Source organism: Lingula anatina, chromosome 6 (genome assembly GCF_051362555.1).
Source record: "Lingula anatina isolate TDL-2025a chromosome 6, LinAna3.0, whole genome shotgun sequence".
In the NCBI taxonomy this organism is placed as follows: Eukaryota; Metazoa; Brachiopoda; class Lingulata; order Lingulida; family Lingulidae; genus Lingula; species Lingula anatina.
The window spans coordinates 18875563-18898785 of record NC_141772.1 but is presented as its reverse complement, the minus strand read 5'-3'; the positions used below and the strand labels follow the sequence as shown (position 1 = coordinate 18898785).

General features: G+C 37.0%; 1 protein-coding gene across 27 annotated transcripts in view; it reads left to right on the top strand.

Annotated features, from left to right (window-relative positions):
• LOC106176729 (muscle calcium channel subunit alpha-1) overlaps positions 1–23223 on the top strand; it is a 148665-nt gene that overhangs the window by 38449 nt on the left and 86993 nt on the right. For all 27 annotated transcript variants that reach the window (XM_087014903.1, XM_087014902.1, XM_087014899.1 and 24 more), the window contains 2 exons: positions 8381–8807; positions 12261–12366. In XM_087014903.1, coding sequence (XP_086871029.1) covers positions 8671–8807; positions 12261–12366 — 243 coding nt within the window. In that variant the 5' untranslated portion in view covers positions 8381–8670. Of the gene's footprint in view, positions 1–8380; positions 8808–12260; positions 12367–23223 lie in introns of those variants that run through there.

The following is a 23223-nucleotide window of genomic DNA, read 5'->3' as shown; positions in this document are numbered from 1 at the left end:
TAGATCCACTCCATTATCCTTGTGCTAGGAAATTTTGAAAAATTGAAAAGAAATTGTGCTGGAGGAGGAGGGGGGGGGGGCATTTTGCGAGTTTCTTCTTTGGCATTTTGAACAGATGTTTTCTCATCTTTAGCTTTGGGATTGGCTGACACGTTTTCCAGAAAAAGTTGGGCCAAGTACTTACATAACCCACTGTCTGCTTCGAACTGGCATGTTATTCATTTGTGTATATGCGTGTTATGTGTTAATATCATGACTTGTTTTTCTTAGTACTTGCATAAAATGCGTTCATTAATCAATGAAGTTTCATTGCAGTATGTTTCTTTACCTCCCTGGTAAGTTTTTCATCCATCAGCTGTCACTCTGAAGATGCTTCAGTAACATAGCCTATTCAGGAGATAATATTCAAACTATGCTTAGAAACTATTAGAAATGCGTAAATATGAAGTACTTAAAATGTGAAAATACTCAATTCTAGAAATATATGTCTTGAATCACACAGTAAACGGATTATCGTAGTTGTTTGCCATTTAGAACCAGAAGGTTATGATAATAGCATGTAGCCCAATGTAGAGCAGGCAGTATAGTGAAGACTTGCATCTGCACCAAGGTGTGCAGTTCTTGGAAGCAGCAGATAATAGTTCAACATAGAGCTCTCTCTCTCTATAGCTTTATTTGTTAGTTTTTAATTCATTATTGATGTTTTTTGTGTCTGAAAGTACACTAGTATGAGCATGGGTCCTTTAGGAATTTTACTTTGTAAAATCTAACATATGCTGGCTCATGTTGGTGTAATGCTGGTTTTCTTTGACATTTGCGGTACAGACGTTATGCATACTTCCACAGGTAGAAACAGCACAGAGAGGCTTGGGAATAATTTCCCTCCTGTTGTTAATGGTATCTGACATTTCATATTGGGCAAGGTGAAACCTATCTCAACCCAGACCAGCCTCCCCCCCCAAATCCTTCCTCAGTCCATGCATTGCCTTCCCCTCCCTTGTGAATCTAGTGGAAATAAGTGAAACCAAGCCCTAATTTGTTTCATATGAAGCAGCAGTATTGACTTGACTTGGTGAATTGAAGAGAGAAAGCTGCAAGGTGATCTGTAAAATGAGTAGTGGTATATTAAGCAGTGTTGTTGGCTGTCTTAGGCAGGTAATTCCTAGGATTACTACAGGCTTGTGTCTTGAGGAACTCTTTTAAGTCTGCACGCCTGCCTATAGCTGTATTGGCTCTTGCGTGAAGAAAGCATAGACTAGTTATTAAACTGTTGGCCTTAGGATAACGTAATTGAAAAAATCTTAATCTTTATCTATTTTGTGTATACATAATACACATTGGAAAGAAAAATGTGTGTATGTTGACTGTGTTGTTGATAAATATGGCAACATCTAACTCTTGCTTTTATTTGATATTTGTTAAAGATTAGCAGTGCACTGAAGTTCTGATAATGGAAAATAAAAGGTATTGAAATCCCACAAATTGTCTCCTTTACATATTTGAGTAGTATGTAGTTACCCTTAATATGCATCTAATATGCATGTGCAAGGCCCAAATATGCAAACAACATGCCATGATGTATGGGTTATCCTACTTATATAATTAAATATTTAATTTTTTTGCAGACAATTGGCTTGTCACTAATTTGTTGATGAATTGAAGATATAAGATAATGAATCATGTAGTAATGAAGGTTTGTTTTTAAAACTAGGTGAAAAAAAGTAATACACTTGCACATATGTTTAACTACTAACTAATACCTCATTTAGGATATGAGATTAAAGATATATTGCATTTTTTATCCAATTCAAATTTCAGTGTTATGCCTTTGTTTCTAATTAAGTAGGGTTAACTTGTATGAGCCCAAAAGCAGGGACCTGATAAAGGAGGGGATGACATTATCAAGAGGGAGGGGGTATGTTTTATTTGAAGAACTAAATTCACAAAAAATTATCATGTCAGCCATCATTTCTTATAATGGGCATCTTTATGAAGCAGGGATTAAATGAACGCTAGATTCACCAGAGTATTATAAGAATTACCTGCTATAGAGACCATGATATTTGCAAGCGAAAGGTATGGAATTATGTGAGATAAGCGTAAGCTATATTTAGCCTCTGCAACATAAACACAGTTGTTAGCAGAGATATTTTTTGATAATGTCTTTTTTCAAAACTGCAGATATTAAGTTTGGCCCAAAGACTGGGTAATAGGTGTGGGTTAAACTGATTTCTGTGTGACTACACCCCCCCCCCTTCTTTGATGTTAAATTGGCAGAATCAGCAGGTGGATGGATTTTAGTTTCTAAATCTCTGTGTGGCTAAAAAAAAATCTTTTGTGTTTACTTGTTTTTTAGGTCACCAAGGTCTAAAATTCTACTGGTCTCAATCAAACACTGACCCAAATAATCAAATTTCCTAGTTTAGACTTTTTAACATAGAAATATGATGTTCAAAATTTTTTGGGATATTTATTTTTAAAAATCAATAATAATTTGAAAAATAAAAATAAAATAAAAAAGTAGAACAAACTTAAGTCAAGTGTAGTCAAAAAGTATTTATAGCTGACATCAGGCAATAAAAAAAATGTCCCTTGCTGACATATTAGTCATGTCAGCATATCCAAAATATATCTCAACATTGCACAACAGTCTTGGTATATGTAGCGGAACACCTGTGGCATGACAGTGTACAATAACCTGAATCTAGCACAATAATCACAAAGATCGAGAGCATCACTTTGAATTTTGGTTCATGGTTCAAACTCAATGAAGAAAACAGATTTTGTACCCAACGGAGCCAATCTACAAACATAAAAATTTGGTAGGGCCTGTTGAGTGTGAGGAATGTAGAAATCATACACTGTCCAATTGGTTTGTTCCAGTTGATGCTTTTATTGTGATGATATTTCTATTTAAGCTGTCAGATATATGATACATGACAGTGCTGAGGTTCCACTCTGATGCTTCACAGACCCAGTGCAGTCTGGGACATCCCTGACCCAGTGTAATCTGGGACATCCCTGACCCCAGTATAATATGGGACATCCTTGACCCTAGTGTAATCTAAGCATCCCTGACCCCAGTGTCATCTGGGACATCCCTGACTCCCAGTGTAATTGGGAAAATCCATTATTTCTCATACAATCTTGGATATCCCCGATACCCAGTGTAATCTGGGATAATCCTTATCCTTCTTCTCATACAATCTTGGATATCCCCGATACCCAGTGTAATCTGGGATAATCCTTATCCTTCCTACAATGTAGGACATCCCTGACCCCTGGTGTAATCTGTGACATGCCTGTTCTGCTAGAGTGACCTGGGACCTCCCTGATCCCCAGTGTAATCTGGGACATCAGTGATCCCCCAGTGTAATCTGGGACATCCATGATCCCCCAGTGTAATCCGGGACATCCATGATCCCCCAGTGTAATCTGGGACATCCATGATCCCCCAGTGTAATCCGGGACATCCATGATCCCCCAGTGTAATCTGGGACATCAGTGATCCCCCCAGTGTAATCTGGGATATCTGTTCTCCCCAGTGTAGTCTGGGACATCTGTGATCCCCCTAGTGTAATGTGGGACATCTGTGATCCCCCCAGTGTAATCTGGGACATCCATGATCCCCCAGTGTAATCTGGGACATCAGTGATCCCCCCAGTGTAATCTGGGACATCAGTGATCCCCCAGTGTAATCTGATTTGTAAGACATACTGAGACCATATTACAACACATCAGTCCATTGCCAGAGCTATACAGGATTAACATTAGAATATATTCTTAATGATATTTACTTACTCAGTTAGATCAACCATAGCTTTTTACAATATCTATGCATTGTATAGCTATGGATCATTCAAAACTTGTGCATTGACCAAGTTGAGCTGTATCAGAAAGGTTGATTTTTGTGTGGATTATCAGGGTGAAAAAATGTTTGATTATTCAAAGTGCATAGATCTGTTATTTATGATGGTGTGAACAGTAGAAAAGCATTTGAAAATGCAGGATTAATGGACAACAATGCATAAAACATGTGCAGATGTGTAAAGTGGATTGTTTACACTCTCTTTACTAAGGTTACTTAGATGGAAGTCCACACTCTTCTGCTTCTGAGAATAGTGAAAGAATAATGAAAAAATATCCATATATATATTTATATATATTGGGTTTAATATGTTAGTTTTTCCATATTAAGTCTGTTATGAATTTTCCATTGAAACAGAAATGATTGGATATAGACCAAGCAACAGGATTTAAGGATATTGTCACCCTTCGCTCATAACTTCTTATTTGCTGCCTTACATACATTCTTCTGGGTAATAAATCTTCAGTGTTTAGTGACTAAATTAATAAACATTTACACATGTTCGTCTTACAGGTGACGTTATAATTGCCATTTTTGGATAAAAACTGAAAAATTGGTTTCTCAAATTTCTCTTTTACCTGAGCACCCACGATCCCCGTTTCAATGCCGATTTAATGACACCATTAAGTACTCCAAGACACTGCCAGCGTTTTTTTCTTAAAAGTCTTAGTTTATATTTTATCATTGATAAAGCAAAATTATGCCTTTGTTTAATGAAAATCTCTAATTAGGGGCTCATAACTCCATAACAAAATTATTTAAACCAAAATGACGTCACGGGATTGTAGCTTATATATATTTGTGGTCAACTCGGCCAATTTTCCTGATAAAATCTTCTTCAGGGATAAAGCTATGCCCAATACAGATTGCTATCTCACTTCAAAATAGAAAGGGGTTAAATTGACGATTAAAACTTTGAGCTGCCTATGCTTATACATTGCAAAAAAAAAAAAAAAAAAATACAAACACCAATATTTTATATTTTCGAGGGTTTTTTCATGTTTTAAATCAGCACAAAGATAGATACATTATTGAATAATTAGATGCAGGAAAAAACTCATTTTCGGTATCTAGATGATAGTAAAGGGTTACAATGTCCTTAAAGTTATGAATGGAGATTATAACAGCAGTTTCATGTCATTTGTTCATAATTTGATAGATGGGTATAATTATCTGGTATTAAGTGAGCTTTCAGAAAGAACAATGGTGTCTCTGAAGCAGAACCAGGACCCAGTTTTTTGAGGTAAAATATGCACAAAGGCGTGTCATGTCATATTTAATGTAATATTTTATTCCTGGTAGCATAGAGAGTGCACACAGAGAAGTTGGTGGCACTCAAAAATAATTGATTACATGACATATTTTTACATTTTTAATATGACATCAGGTTATGTAGTCTATATGAAATATGCAGGTTTTCTTCTGAGGAAGGGCGAGGGGGGGGGGTTACTCCAAAAGATCAAGCTTATTAGTATAAATATGCGGTTGTATTAGAAATACTTCAGTTTTTTTTAAAACTTGATGAACAACATGTTGAAAGGGTTTCATTATATATATAATTTAGAAATATGAGACCATATTACAAAGATATAACATTAGCAAAGATTTTAATCTGGAATATTGCATGTTGTAATCATGTTGTAAATTCTCATTTTGATATAAAAAGGCTAATTATTGTTATTGAATAGTATGATACAGATATACATAGAACAAAAAAGTATTTTCTGCCTCTTTATGCATTCATATAATCACAATAATAATAATAATAATAATAATAATAATAATAATAATAATAATTACCAGACGTGTCCTGACTGGCATACATATATTGATTAACCAGCACAAAATTTTAAAGAGACAAATCAGAAGGTTCGTGGACATAAACCTGATGGTTTTTTGATGAATCGCTGTAAAATCAAGGATAAGGTTTGATGTAAGCAAAGTGGGTGGATTTAATCAAGACGATGCTGACAATAGTCTATATAGCTAATGTATAGTTTGTTGACAGATCTGAGGTGTAATAATTGCTTGTTCTTGGAATGAGTCATTGTCTGAAACTAATATGCTTGTAACATGTTCATTAGGCTCTTAAGGTAATAACAGTAAGTTTTCAAAACTGAAATTGTTTTTAATAGCTGATATAAATACAGAAAGTGTGAATTTAATTCAGTATAATAGACAAGAAATTTTATCAAGGCGGCATACTTTTATCCATAACAGTCTTCCATCTTGAGCAAAAATGTCCATTATCTTGGTAATTGGATCATATAAAAGTAATGTTATTTAGCATAAGCTGGAATTTATCTCTCTGTTCATTTTGGCCAACCAAATCGGAGGCCTTTGTTATACTGATACGAGTAGTTATTAGTACTTATTAATTGCTAGCTGGTATTGCTGGTGAATAGGGAGGGTTCTTTCTCATTTTGATATATATATAAATATATACATGTATTAAAAGTGACTCCCAAGGTTGACATAATTCGTAGTATTATAAAAACACACAGATCAGTTTTATTTTCTGTCTATCCATAAGATATTGGTATTTATAAATGTTAAGAATATTGTTCAGTATACTAGTAGTTTCTTCTGGAAAAACAAAATACTGATGCTTGCAGGAGGCATATGTACCGGCTGAGGCAAATAAATCATTGTGAAAAAGGAATATAGAAAGGGTTTGCATCAATTTATCATTGTTGTTGCTAATTTTTTTATTTGGTTGAAATATATGCTAAAAGATATAAATTGAGAAGAAGTAGTGATAAGCAGAGGAAATGAGGCGATTTATTTTCATTTCTCTTTTAGTTTTTTTGTTTACTGCTACTTAGTAGATCATTTGACTGTTTTACAAATGTGATTGATTTGGGCAAAAAATCTTACAAGAGAAAAAAAAAAAAGAAAATTAAGAACATGCCAGTCCAAACCCAGTGGGTATGTCAATTTGTAGTGCCTTTTGCATATCCTCACGTATTGTCCTGAAATAACTTTTCCTGACCAGTTCAATATGCTAGGTTTATATATAATTCATAGAAATAAGAAGTTTGAGTGATTAATTAACCATTGGATGAGCTGGTGATGATAATATGGTTGTAATTATACTGTTAATTTCATATCTGCATGCATGTGTATGTTACCACTTAATGATTATTACCGTGGATTCTGGAATTATTGAGCGTAGGTCATGTTGAGCTATTGATATATGTATATATATTCGATGGTGTCAGTAAACAATGAGATATTACCTGCATGCTATATGTATATATGTATATCAGTGACTATTACCAAAAGTTAGGTTGTAAAAGTTACCAAATTATATTTCTTCGTGATTTCTGATGGTTCGCAATGACACACACAGTATAAAATATTACACATTTCCACATTTGCGACAACCTACAGTAGAATTATTCTGTTGGAAATGTTTCCAGCATGCTACAAGGATGTGACAGAATTGTGCCCTGGCATAAAATCTATTTTACAGGAAAACAGTGGCACCTGTTAGAAACATTTTATACACAGTGGTGGCTTGTTCTGAGTCGTAATTCCTCACATGATTCAAACTCTAAATTTTTTTCATGTTCTTTTGTATGTAGCACATTGGGTAATAAAGTTAATAAATATTGTCTGAATCTAGAGAGTAATTATTGTAATTGTGAAAGATGCAGGCATGTGTTGACATGTTTTTAATTTTATTTCTATTTACTTTATCAGACCATGTTTATTTATAAATTCCAATATATATTTCCTATATGACAAAAAAGGTTTTAGTAATATGTAGTTCAAAACATTTTGAGGAGTTGCTTTGTCAAAAAAAGGAGTGACATAAACAAGTTGATGATACACTACTCTTTATTGAAGTACTCTATGTAAAAACTTTCTCATGGAAAGGTGTCATGTAACCTCATACCTTAGGCTTAGGATTTGAACAGGAAGGTTTTAAGATTCACCTGTTTATCTTATCATAATAATGATTATAATGATTTTTGCTTAACTTAGCTATACGCAAATAGTCTCCAGGCCTACCCAACTACCAGACTCGCCACCGAATGATCCTGAATTCACCGGTAAATCAGACCACACTACCCGTTTTCAAGGTGTGTGTCAGATTGCATTACACAGTATCAGACGCGACACCGCTCTTGCCTAGTACGCGATGTGATAGTGACGATTCTCAGCGGGGTTGAAAAGCATTGCATCACTACTCAAAATTTCTTCAGGGTATGATACTGTGTAATGCAATCTGACACACACCTTGAAAACGGGTAGTGTGGTTTGATCTACCGGTGAATTCAGGATCATTCGGTGCCGAGTCTGGTAGTTGGGTAGGCCTGGTCTCTCTCTCTCTCACCCATACATGTACGCACGTACACAATCAATCAATCAAAATATAAAATGGTTTTGAATTTTTTCCAGAAAAATTAAACTAAAGATGTTTTGTTCACTTTTTAAAAGTTTATGGCATACGTGGATATATAAGACTATTTTGAGTTGTATTAAATACTTGTGTACTATTTCCAGGCCTGAGATATGATCCTGGTGAGAGCCCTGAGCCCACAGCAGCCAGAGTCAGCACAGGGTCACCAGGTGCACAGAAACCCCACAGCTCGCCCGCTGGCAAGAACCTCCTCGGAGCGGACGCAGGGGGCGTTGGAGGACATCTCAGTAGTTCCACCCCAGGGAATGGTGGCCCCCCAGGTTTGGGTCAACAGCAGCAAGGAGGAGGAGCCCAGGGACAGCAACAGCAGCAGCAGAGGACACTAAGTTCCGCTTGGGCCACAGCTCTTGGGGCCGCAGCAACGGCAGCATCGATGAATCGTGCTAAGAGGAGTAACCAGCGGGGGCGTGGGGGCCAGACGAATCAGAACCCACGCCCACCGCGAGCTCTGTTTTGTTTGACTCTTAAGAATCCTATAAGAAGGACATGCATAAGTATTATAGAATGGAAATATCCTTTTTGATACCAGCAGCATCATTGAAACAGCTGTATTGTATGGTTTTTGATAACTACTACTTGTACTTGATTATACATGTCAATGAGAAAATTAGCTGCTCAACCTCATACATGATAAATGCTTGTGTGAGTGTGTGTGCATGTGTGTGTGTGTGTGCGTGTGTGTGTGCATGTGTATGTGTGTGTGTGTGTGTGTGTGTGTTTGTGTGTGTGTGTATGTGTGTGTGTGTGTATGTGTGTGTGTGTTTGCGTGCACCTGGGTATGTGTGTATGTGGAAGAGAAATAAGTTGCACATGTTTAGTATAAAATATTTATAAATTATGCATAGTTGATCATCCAAACAGACAAACAATTCTTGTTGTGAAGATTGGGGGTGGGGCACAATTTTGGCTTTAATATGAATTATTTCATCAAATAGAAAATCAAAGCAGTCCACGCTTGAATGAAATATTAAAGATTAAATATAATGACATATTTTAGTGTGAAGCTCTGTTTTGCTAGGGTCAGGTGATTGGGGGGGGGGGGGGGGCGGGGGGCGACGTTCATTATGCCCCAAACGCAGATGTTTTAACTCATTCCCAAATGACAAAAATAATATTGATGTGGCTTACATAATTTGACGCCATGATATCTTTCAATTATTTGGGAAAAAAATGCCACTGTCAAGCCAATGTGCTTCTCCCAACAGAGCACAGAAAGCTGATAAAAACCCTCACGCTTGCCAATTGGCAATATATTTCCTTGCCTCAGGAATTGATTTTTTTCCCACAGTCCCTACAGTACATGTAAAAGCAGATAGTGCCTGTTACTTTAGCTTCGTTCAACCATTTTTTTTTAACCATCAGGCCAAATCTGAGAGTTCAAATGTAGCATGTGTCAAAGAACCATGCTATCCTCAATCCAAAACCGCTTTAATTTTGAGGAACAATTGTTTTGTTGATAGTGGGAGAAGTAGGGGAGGAGGAGGCGGGCGTGTTCTTAATGTATTAAAAATTACGAGGTGTGCTTTGATGAATAATGAGATGTCATATAGCACTCTAATAGATGAGTTGAACAGAAACAGTAATATTAATATACAACACAATTATGGAACACAACATAAACTATTCTAGCAGCAATTATGAATCTGAAATATATCAGCCTTTTTTTATCCATTGAAGATTGCCCAAACCAGTTATTACCTTATAAAAATGATAAATTTCAGATTTTATGAATTGAATTTTAATGAAATGCTGTGTGTGTGTGTGTGTGTGTGTGTGTGTGTGTTTGCACAGGTGCTCGCATTTGTGCATCGTGTCTGCACACACAATATATGCTCATCATATCAATGGCAGAGATGCTGTTGAATAATATGATTTATATAAAAGAGTCAATTACTGTTGATATGACATTCATTGTTCAGTTTGTCCTTAGTGAACCCCCTGAAATGACACCAGGCTCTAGGCCACCTGGAGAACAGAGTTTTGCCCTCTCTCACCCTTTTCAAAGTTAAAGCTTTGACAATTTTTGATAGTCAACGTCATATTCATACAATCGTGTTAGAGAAAAGAACTATAACATTTTGAAGCCTTTTCTCTGTAGCATATCATATTTGTGAGAGCAGAGAAGAACTTGTATTTTAAGCGACTGCAAGCCTGGTGTAACAGGGGCTATACCTTTGTTTTGGGAGCTAGAATCTATTTTCCTTCACCTTGTACAACCTTCTTGCTATTTAGTTGGCAAACTATACGGGTGTTGGGTGACTGCCATAGACACCTTCACTTGGCACATACTGTTACATACGGTTGTGTATTACAGTATTTTTGTTCTTGGTTGGTATGATCTGTATTCTTATAGTACTCAGTTGATGTCAGCCAGATATAAATGACACATTATAGGTATGAATGCTATGCAGTATGTGAGCAAAGAGAGAGCGATTGTATGAGAATTTTATGTTCATAAACAAACACACATAATAGCATGAAACCATGCGTGCACATACACACAGATTGTTTTAGCTTACAGACAACCAGGTGAACAGACGGACAGACTTGTCTGACCAGGGGGCAGTTACCTCTGACCCTATCCTGTCACCCTAACCTTTCTACCTGTCAGGTGTGTGGTAACTGACTTCATCCTGTCACCTTGTCAGGTATGTAAGCCCTAATTGCCATATTAACCTGCCATGTCCTTCATCTCCCAGTTGCTGGGAAGTGGACAGATGTAATATAATGAAAACTGAACCTCACTGGGCCTGTATACCATCCTGGATGTCTACACCATCCCCCTCCTGGGCCTCATACCATCATCTTCCTGGATGTCTACATCATCCCCCTCCTGGGCCTCATACCATCCCCCTCCTGGATGTCTACACCATCCCCCTCCTGGGCCTCATACCATCCCCCTCCCGGATGTCTACACCATCCCCCTCATGGGCCTCATACCATCCCCCTCCCGGATGTCTACACCATCCCCCTCCTGGGCCTCATACCATCACCCTCCTGGATGTCTACACCATCACCCTCCTGGATGTCTACATCATCCCCCTCCTGGGCCTCATACCATCACCCTCCTGGATGTCTCCACCATCACCCTCCTGGATGTCTACACCATCACCCTCCTGGATGTCTACATCATCCCCCTCCTGGGCCTCATACCATCACCCTCCTGGATGTCTACACCATCCCCCTCCTGGATGTCTACACCATCCCCTTCCTGGATGCCTACACCATCCCCCTCCTGGATGTCTACACCATCCCCCTCCTGGGCCTCATACCATCCCCCTCCTGGATGTCTACACTATCCCCCTCCTGGGCCTCATACCATCCCCTTCCTGGATGTCTACACCATCCCCCTCCTGGGCCTCATACCATCCCCCTCCTGGATGTCTACACCATCCCCCTCCTGGGCCTCATACCATCCCCCTCCTGGATGTCTACACCATACACACAAACACATTTATTTTCATGCAGCATTTTCTAAATTGAAGTGTATTAGTGATGAGGCTTTCTTGGTGCAGTGATGTCAGACAGACAAGAGGCAAGATAGAAAGTTTATTTCACTATTGATGAACAATTTCTAATGCATGGTCATGCCAGTTGATATGGTGATCTTTTAGAAAGCCATTGGGAATGAATTGCAATTTTCTCTCTCGGATCAGATAAATTATTATTAATATGAAGGGCTGATAAATCAAATTTTAAGGTCAGAATGGTGCATTTCTCATTGAAATTTGGTTGGTTTCATGAAAGATATGGGATTTTTGTATCTGTAGAGTTTTAGTTTCTGATATTTCCCCAAATTCTCACAAATGTATATAGATGCACGTGTACAGACATATGCGCATGCAAACTTTACACACATGCTGGCAATTTCACCAATAATATACATGTTCTCAAGCAGAGCCAATACATATAATCTGCTTTGCTCATTATGATCATGTGACATTCCTTAATTCAGCTCCTCACGCCGTTCGAAGCTCTTATATTGCTAACAATTTTTGCAAATTGTGTTGCTCTCGCCATCTACCTCCCGTACCCCAAAGGGGACTCCAACGAGGTCAACGATGCTTTGGTAAGTTATTTGACTGATTGCAACCTTTCCCTGACATATGAACACTGCAATTTCTTTGGGGACGTTCCTACTCGTTTTAAATCATTTGACGAAATTCAGTTTTGTGCACCATTTTTGGATGATGTTCACTTTTTTTATCTGTATAAAAGATAATTGCATTGTTCATAGGTGTGGGATTTTGTGTTTCATTGATTTTAGAAAATGTCACATTTTTGAGAAATGTTTACTAGCACATGCTATATGAAATGATACCACGAAGAATATGAGTATTTGTATTTGGATGAAAAAGGTAATGACAAGGAAGTATACACTTTGCTACGGTTTTGTGAGCTCATTTCTCTTCATAACAAACGGAGCACTGGATCACATGTGGGATAAGACACTGATGATCGACTCCCAGGGTTTGGAACATTGAACATAGAGTGAAGGTCATGGGGTGTAGGGTGAAGGTCAAGGGTCACAGGGTGAAGGTCACTGGGATCACTGCAAAATATGAAGAGTGGAATTGTCTGCTATTGTTGTTGTTTCTGTATGCCGTGAAGTTACAGGGTCTCTTGTGGTTGCATTTAATGCTTTGCTGATGATGAAGAATAAAGGGAATATATTTTTTGTTGAAAAAAATCAGTCTATCAATCTGTGGAAATCCATGTTGGTGAATGTTTTGGGTATTTGAAACATTAGTTGAGCTGATAATAATGAACATAGATGATCATTTTGTTCTTAAAATAAAACCAGTTTGTTGATCTATATAAAGGGATAAGTGTGAACTTGGTAGGTATTTGTGGTGCCCTGTAGGGAGATGAAAAACGAGGTAGAGCAGAGAAAGATGATTTGATGAATAAATTAATAGAAATAATGGATGCTTGCTTGAAAAAAAAAATTAAGTTTGAATGATCAAAAACAATTGCAATCATTTTTTATTAATTTTGAGAAGGTTGTCTCAAGCTCAAAGCAAACTACAACTACATTCAGAGATGTAATGTAATCTCGTGTAGATATGTACCTGGGTAATGATCAGATTAGCTTGTAAACTACATACCATGTCTAACTCTCATAGTCCCAGTATTGATATGTATCAGGACAGCAGTTATGGAATGCTTTCATTACCTCGTATTGACTCCACTGGGTAATGCATGTAATATGCGATAAGGACGCTGATTAAGGCGTAATATTATTGCGTTTTGTGTGTAGAAAGGCACTTATTTACAACATGCACTGAGTATCTTCTTCCTTCTGTCTCTCTCTCCTTCAAACTCTTTTTGGCACTTTTTCTCTTTTCAAGCATCTTGCATTCCTTCTTTTTTCTTTGTGTTCCTTATGTCATAATTTTCTATCTTTCTGCCCCCCCCTCCCCCCCCTCCCCACCCTCCCTCTCTCTTCCTCTACCCCCCTTTGACTTAGTGAGACAAATTGGAGGCTCTCTTCAAATCTAATTGCAAATTACTTTCAATTTATTTGTATGCATTTTATGTTATTTGCATTTAACTATTTATGTAATGTTGTCCTTGCGATGTCATGGTTTGTGAGATTTTTAACAGGCCTCCCTTGTTCTGTGTTGTTATTATTCAGAATGCCTGGCATTCAACAGTGGGCCATCAAATGTCCATTACATGCTTCAGAATCCCATTGTACCCAAAAAAAGTTCATGTAATCATTTTGAAACTGTCATTATGGAAATGGTTGTATAATGCTTTATGTAGTAAAAAATATAAATAAAAGACATGTAAAAAAGAAGAAACTGGCAGTTACAACATGCTTATTTTGAACAGGTATATACACCTGAGGAAACTTGAAAATCCCTTTTAATCAATTTTGAAAATTTAATCAATCTCAAACAATTAACATAGTGATTGAAGTAAAATTCTAAGCTGATTGATTTTTAATCTTCACTTTTTTAATGACATTTTGTAAGCCAGAAATCAAAATGAATGTTTTGTTGCATCTACTTGTTTAAAAAAAAAGGGAATGACGTAATTGAAATTAACTCTTTGAAACGAAGGTCACAACATTTCGACCAAATCACAAGGCATTCTTGAGGTGAACTGAGGTTGAGATCTAGATTAAGATCTAATATGAGAATCCCATTTCTATTCCATCTTTATCTTCAGTGCAATCCAGAAAGTTGTGTTCTGGCCATCAGGTCTATCAGGGCTTTCCCACCTGAGAGGGATGATTTCTAACCCAGTAAACAGTGAGCAGTCAAATTACTGAGGTCACTCTTGCACTTTTTTTTGGCTGCATCCCCAAACCCTTTCACTTCACTGTGACAATCAATGAGGAATTGTCAAAAAAGAAAAGAAAGAAAATCAATTTTCTTTTGGCACGTTAATTCATCTAAAACAGCATCAGTAGTTGTGCTGAACCTGCAGCAGAGCTGTAGTGGTAGGAGTACAGCAGGAGATAGAACCACACATGCTGAGTTATGCTCCCAGTCTGGAGCTCTGACCAGAACGGTATCAGGTTTCCCCCACCAGACTATATTTAAAGGTTAAAGTCATGCCAGCTGGGAGCCTGGACAGAGCTCTTATGTATTTGGTAGGGTCAGTGGCAAGAATTTCTGTACCTGTAGTACCTATAATCTAACCTGTGTGTGAGAAGGCTGCAGGTGCTGCCTGCATGCAGCCCAACTCTCAGCTATATCTGTAGAGATATTCATATGAGTTGCAAGAGGCTGATCGGAGTCAGAGGAAGGCACGGGAGCTGATGGGCTGGAGAATAAAGGGGATTGGAGTAAGGGTGGGGGTGGGAGTGGAGGGGTGTGTGTGTGTGTGTGCGTGTGTGCGTGTGTGTGTGTGTGTGTGTACATGCATGTTTGCATGGGAGAGAGAAAGAGAGTAAGAGTGAATAACCCTCATCTTCTGCTTCTGCATAGCCAGAAAGGCATGCGGAATATTCAGTGATTTTGTGAAATAAAAGAGAATAGGTTAGGTTTGTTGAGGATGTTTAGTGTGTGTGTGTGTGTGGGGGGGGGGGGGGGGGGGGGGAATGAAGGGACTAATGATAAGTGAATAAGGGATAAGAACTTTAGGAAGTAAGGTGAACAATTTGTGTAGTGCATGATAGAGGATGAGGTATAGGTACCAGGAGAAAATTTGATCTTATTTTTAAGATTGAAAAAAGTCTACTGTGATCCTGAATAATTACGTAGTAGTCCACTGAAATAAAGCAACTGCCAGTCTCAAACCTGAGCCATTACTGTTTGTAAAACTCATCAAATTTACTCATTTACTTGGAATGCTGCTTATTATGCATCTGTGAAATGTTATGATTAAGTTTCTCTCCTTCATGGTTTAGACCAATTTATGACTTAAATTGCTTTATTTTTGAAACAGGGCCCTGTACACTGAACTAGTAACTGCTGTTAGATAACTGACCTCTGTGTACAAGCTGTTGAACACGTAACTATGGCATACACCATCGCACTCACACCTTCTCTGAAAGCAGACACTGCATGCAAAAATACCTGTAATTTGAAACCATGGGATATCACATATCAGGAATTAAATCTCTTATTCTTGCATTAGTTATCATTGAGTGACTTGGGTCACAAACAGGCCCAGCACTTCTTCACTGGTTTTAACACAATTGTTGTGAATATATGAATATCATTTACATTCTGAAATCTTTTATAAAAAATACCCAAAGCTTCAGGGAAGAAAATTTTCCTCCTTTTAAAGAATTTCTTCTTTTTAGTGAACAACAAGGGGAGTTATTAAGTTGCTGTATTTTGTGTAAATAAATAAATAATAATAAAAAAAAAATGGAAAATCATGAGAGGGGTCTTGCTTGTTAAGTTTTCTATTGTACCCATTTCTGACCTTTGCAAACATGTCCCAAACTAAGAACATACTAACTTATGGATTTGGCATTTTCTAATTATTGTTTTGTTTTAAATGATTTTTAGGAAAGCTGCATTGTGCAGTTTGATAATGTTGAAAAAGTGATTGTTATTTGTCTTATTTTTCATGTTGTTAGTTACCTGACGAAATTGTCATCTAATAACATTGAATCAATAAGTATACGTCAGAACAAATTCCTGGGACAGTTATATAAAAAGCAACTTTTGTCCTGTGTCATGTTTTGTATGCATGTGAGAGATGCAGTAAAATGTAGTAGAGTAAAATAAAAAATGGTTCTTTGGCATGCATATGGGAGATGTGAAAAATATATACTAAAACGGAACAGAATAAAAACATTCATACTCTTGTCATCCACTTTTCGCAAAAGACACCGACCATTTGCAATGATGAAGAATGAGAGTTGCTTATCAGTCAATATTTTAGAGTTTGTTGTCTTTGTAAAATTTCATGTGGTTGTCATTTACTTCTAAGATGACACCAATCTTTATTCGTAAAAAGCATTTTATTTCTGCCTTTTCCTCCTTAAAGGCATTAAGTTCATTGCAGACAGATAGCTTGCTATGTTTATGTTAGTGTTGATGGGAAGAAGAGCTGTTGTCTGCTTCAGTTCATTGCCAGGATAATGAGTCATTTTAATCTCATTTTCTGATGCAAGGTTCACTTGATACTGTTGAAAATAAATAAAAACCAAATAAACCAAAATGACTTGAAATTAAATGTGGGTTTTATGAAGTAAATAGAATGGATGGACCATGATACAGGTGTTTATTGTTTGGGTGTTCTAAAACCTATTATCCTTCAGGCACACACGTTTAGATCACAAGGACCAGGTCTGGCTCACTTGATCATTCTCTCAGCTCTCATCGTATGGGAATTACTCTAGAAATTCAAACACATAAAGAAATAACTCCCCCCCCCCCCCCCCCCCCCCCCCGCCCACACACACACACCAAAGTTTTGAAGTGTTAGTTGGCTTTGGGTCATTTCATGCACTAGCTGTTGTCAGTGTGACAAAATGACAAGTCTCCAAAAAGTGAAATATGAGTAAAAGTAAGATGTTTGTAAAATTTGAAGTAATTAACGTATTATTTCTGTGAGACAGGCGAGAGAAGTGAAGTGAGTTACAGCAAGTCCATCTGAAAAAAAAAAAAAATGTCAGTTAGATAGTTGTGCCTCAAGCAAGGATTCGCCACTGGAAGCTGAGCCAGGCACAAATAACTGATGAATTGGCTTGCAGAGGGGATGCCCAACCCTATTAATGAATAAAGAAAAAACATGTAGAAGTTGTTTAGTGAGTGGAGTATGGAAATAGAAAGTCATCATGAAAGAAGAATAAGAGATGATTTTAAATGATTTTCATAATTATATAAAATTGACTGATTTTCATTATGAAAGTTAAGTGCTGTGCACGCTCACACTTGATTGCTATCATCATTGCTTTTGTTATTTAGACTGGGATCATCTTTACAAATTGAACCAAATGAATTATTTTCTGAAGTTTCATCAATTTTTCATGTAATGAATTGACAAGGGATTATTTAGTATATTTTTCATCTCCTTCTTACATTTCTACGTGATTTACAAAGCCAAATAATTTCTCGGATTTAGTTAATGTTCTTTATGCTAGAACAAGCTCTAAACAAGAATGCACAATTCACAAATGCTGACCTTTAAAAACAAGACCGAAAACAATCATCGTAGTATGCAATGGTCAGAGGGGAGATTGCAATTAAACGTTTGCTCCCTAAATTTTGGACTTAAATATTTTTTGTCAAAACCTCTGTGAATGGTGGTTTATGTTTGTAGCTAACAGTAAATGCAAACTAAGATGTGAATAAGTGAATCCATCTCAACAGATCGTGGGAGAGATAGAGAGTTCTAAGTGGATGGGGTCAGCGTGGATAATAGCCAAGGGTCAAGCTTCTTGTTTCACCTTGGTTATCTTCGTCAGCCATGTTGTTCCCAGTGTCACTGCAGTTGTCTGCCTTGAAAAATGACACTGCAGGTGGAAGAGGGCTGGTTATTACAACCCACATCATGTTGGTGTGTGGGCATGTTTACATTGAAGATAGGTCAGCTGGTATATGATCGTAGTTTAGGTAACACAAGGCAGTCGGGATGATCTATGTTCTGTTAACAGCCATGGCCGTCACAGTGTACTGGACCATGTGACTTATCTTGGATAAAAAAAATAAAGCCCCTGTTACACTGGGCTTGCAACTGCTAATGAACACAAATAAGTAACAAAAAGAAAAGGATGCAACATTTCAAGTTAATTTAGACTGATAAATGAACTTGATGTTAACTATCGAATGTTGTCAAAGCATCGACTTTGAAGGGGGGAGTGGGAAAACAAAAATTGTACTCTAAATAGTCGCAAGCCGCGTGTAACACGTGCTTTTCATTAACTGCCTATGGTGAGCTTAGCTTCACTGGACTGTCTTGGATGCACTACACTGGAATGGTCAACCTATCTTTATTGTAAACTTGTCTCATGCACGCAAATTTTCTAACAAGATAAAATTGGCAAGACTTGTTTCATCATTTTTACCAATATCTCTATGATTTTAGACATCTGACCTTGGAATCTTTACAGATTTTAATTCTCTTATTGTTTAGTTCTCAAGTGAAGTGTTTTCAAATTATGTAACAGTTCTGTCTCAATGTGGCGATGGTATGGAAGGTGAGATGCATTTTACGCCAACACAGGCTGAGCATTTTGGGCAACCAAATCTGCAATAACAGAATTTATTGTTATGAATATACAATCAGACATGGAAGAAACTATTTGCTATATTAATCAATGTATGATCCAGTTGGAAAAAGTGGGGGTCGCCCTTGTGATGCTTTAATGGAAAAAATATTTTGACTGAGATTTGTCATGTTCAAAATACTTACACCAGTGCCGGGACTGGGGTCGGTGTTTTTTTACTCCCCAGGGTTGACTGATCAGAGACGGCAGGTGTCTGCTATTTGTGCCAATACCCAATACCACTCTGCTGCATGGCTGTTGTCTTGGAATGTTTTATTGAATAATATCACAGTTCTGGAGCAGTGAGATAGCCATACTGCTGTGTAATATGTATATCTTCACTGTCAGGTGCTAAAAGAAAAGGAGATCGGAATATTCCTGGAAAATATCAGCCATTTTTTATTTTATCTCCTGTTATGTTTATCATTCCGAGTGAAATTCTCCTGTCTTTGTCTTCATTTCAAGAGTGACTCAAAAGCAATTAGAACTAATAAAAAACAGCTTTTTTTTGGATCCAAATTTTGTGAACAGTTTTGAATATGGTGTACCTTGATGATTAAGGATAAAGTTTTAAAATATGGAAAAAAATTCAATTTTTGTTAATGAGAATTGTGTGCCTAAAATGATTGCATTAAGAAGTAGAAAACTTGCAGATCATTGACCTTTTGTTTACAGTATACAGTCAAGTCTTTAGCAATTTCAGCAGCACTAATGCATGGGGGCTATTGGGGAAGCAATAGAAATCACTGGCTGAAATGTTGAGGAATCATTTATAAGGATGGGATACCCATGGGAGAACTGCAGATTAGCTCAACACATTACTGTGGTGGAGATGCTTGTGGTACAAAGTCAGCTGGTTGTTATCATCAAGACTTTTTCACTTCATGGGTAATTGTGCAAATTGCTCGTGGTATCCCGTGTACATATTGTCAGCTAATTCTCAAGTAAAATGATAGCTGTTTGATGGACTGATCATTGGAAAAGATAAATAATGATATACTGAGCAAGACTTCATCGTATTTGTCATTTTTAGTATCAAGTATCAGAGTAATCTTCTTGTCAGACACTGAATGATTATCATAACAAGACAGCAAAGCGGTCAAATGTACAGACGTAAAGCAGAATATAATGTGCACAAAATAAGTTACTTTATCGGTTTTGATGCAATATTACGCTATGTGTAACGGCATAATCAATATGAAATTTTTATTATGCACCATAGGTGACATAGTCATTCAGAACATGACAAATAACATAGGGCTTCACGCCCATGGGATACCAAGTCACACATAGAAAATGCCGATGTGTGAAAACTGAACATTTCGCAAAATACTGTTTAGTTTTAAATATTAACCAACAGACATAAAATGTACAGGCTTTTTGCTGAAAAAAAAAATCAAACAAGCAAAACTTTCAAAAATAATCAGATCAAACTAATTTCAAAACACGAGCAGTATTTCCTAATATCCATCAGTCCTGCAAGTTTGAAGACATTTTGCACTTAATGTGCTATCTTTATTGCATATAGTATTAATATGTGCTGAAAAAAGAAAGAGAGAAAGAAACAGCAAAACTTTTGAAAAAAGTTCCTATCATATCAATTTTTAACTTGACCTGTATTTTAATAATATACTTCAATATCCTCTCCCGTTTTTTCCACATTGATTTCAAGTGAAATTCAAGGTTTAGCATCTCTGCTTGTTTCAGTTAAAAAAAGATGTAAATGACAATGCCTGTCTGTTAACGTTGAAGGCCATGATCAGACATGAAAACAATTCTATCTACTTGGCACTGCTAAACTCTATAAATGCCAGTGTCATTACCTGTATTGTCATCCTTACCTTCTGAAAAGATGTACCCATAAAACATAGGTTTAAATATGGTTGCCTGTAATTACAAATTGTGTATTAACCAGGGCTGCATTATTATGTACCCTCATTGACAGATTTTGTTGAAAAATGCAGTAAAATGTCAAGTGTTTAAGTACTTGCATGGGCGATTACCTTGCAGCTGTTTCAGTATTGGTTGTTGAATTAGAAAAAAAAAAAAAAAGAATGATGAAAAATTTTAGTTATTGATTTTGATGTAAAATAATCCGGACTCCTGGAGATTTTTTTTCCAATGTTAATGATTGTACTTTATACTATTGATCTTGTAGGAAGATTATTAATGTTTTTTATAGTGGACTGTGACAGCCTATTCACCCCTATTCTCTTCAAGTAAAATCCCCGCACCCCCTTTCTCCATCAGAATAATAGAAAATCAATCATACATCACAACCCATTAGCTTTTTTTTCGTAATATTGTCCCTTCAAATGGTTCTTGGAAAAACAGATAAGCTATCTGAAATCTTATATGACAGGAAGAAGTGTTCAGAAAACGCAGAAGAAAAATGAAACTTCCTGACTAGATATTTGTTTGCATTGAGTTCTGAGAAATTGCCTGCCTTGCATCAACAGTACGGTTGTATTGAAGGCGTTGTGGTTGAAAAAGGTGAGAAAAAGGGAGGGAGAAGGGGACTGAACCCCTAACCTTCCTAACTGCTGCTTGGATAGTTCAAAACTAAAATTAATCAACACATTAATAAACAATAAAGCACAGTGGGGTATCTTTGGAAAGAATAACAGAGAGGCCCCACTGTGCTTCAGCTAAAAAAAAGGGTACACCATATCTGAATTAAATTGTGGTTTTTATACAGTTTTAGCTGGGAATCAGTCTAACTGTGAAAACCTCATCAAAACAGAAGGCTTGTTGCATGTTAACATTCTTGCTGAGCGGCAACACTGTGTAGCCTATGGATAAAGACAATTACCAAGCAATTAGTGAGAAATCACCTCATTTCTTAGCAACAAAACCAGCCGTTGCTCATTATTTTATTCTGGGATCAGACTTTGCTTTTTACCACTTGCTTAATGGTATTATATGTATTGAAACAGTTGACCAAATGCCATATGCATTTTCACTAAAGCCATCTGGTAACCAGACCACTGGAAATTTGCAATAATTGTCTCTTTCGTCAGTCAGAAGGAAGACATTGGATTAGCATGTCGAAATAAACATGTTGGCAGGAGTTCAGTTGCTTCTTGTCCATTTATTGGCTACCTGTTGCTGAGCAGCCCCCAGGCTCTAATTACCAGTTTCCAAGAATATATGTGACTATCATACATTGTGTAATATTCAAGAAGAGTTGATTAGGAAGCTCTGTGCTGCTCTGTTCCATGCAGTGTTAGAGACACAGCCCTTAATGATCATTGGAGGTACTGAGTTTTTTAGGGGCATGTTTACATTAAAGATAAGCCGAACCTTCTCAGCACAACTCTTTGCAGGCATCCTGAGCCAAGTTGGTCATAGGCAACTGGGCCCAGATTCCTAGAAGAACTGAATATTTTAGTTTTTTTTAAACTAAGACTGAAATGTTTGGTCGTGTTTTAGCCAGCATAAGTGGGTAGTAATCGGCTAGATAAAATATGTAAATTTCAGATAAAAACATTAGTTATTTCTTTTGGTAAAACATGCACAATATCCTCATTTGATAATTGATAAATGCATTTATTTTGACAAGCTACAAGTAATTGTAAGATCCAAGGCAGAGAGAATTGTTGTGACTAGTTGGAAAGTTGATGGAATCAGAAAGTTGTTCATGAAGCTGTAATGAAGTGTATACTGTAGTTATGAAGTATAGAATCTTGGCATCCAGGCGAAAGATGATGTGCGTCAATAAGCCCCAAACCACCTCTTGAGGACGACTTTTTATTCATCAATTCAAACTTCTAAGCTTTCACCTTTTAACAAACCAGTTTCTTTTGTGAAAGTCGGAGAAGAATTTTCAAGTGTTAAGAATGTAATCGAAGCACAGATTACATCCTATACCAATTTATCCTCTTAGATAGAGGATTAGCGACTGTCTCGCTCCTCAGGTATGAATACAGCAACCCCAGGTCAATACTGACTGTTTGCAATACATTATTAGTGTAATGGGGAATCATATAGCTCAACACACTCACCACTTCTTTAATTCATTAGTTAACACAGATGTGTTAGGGCCATTTTTAGGACATCTGTACTGTAATGAATGAATGTAATGAAAAAGATTTCGTAATGTTAGGTATTTTGTTGGAAGTATATTAAGTTAGAGAAGTCGTATAGCTCAGCAAACGTGTAGTTTTAGAATTCAGCAGGTGAAATGTTTTGGATGTGGGGCAGTTTCTAATGGGATTTAAAGATGTTAAAGAAGTAGTACCGCTC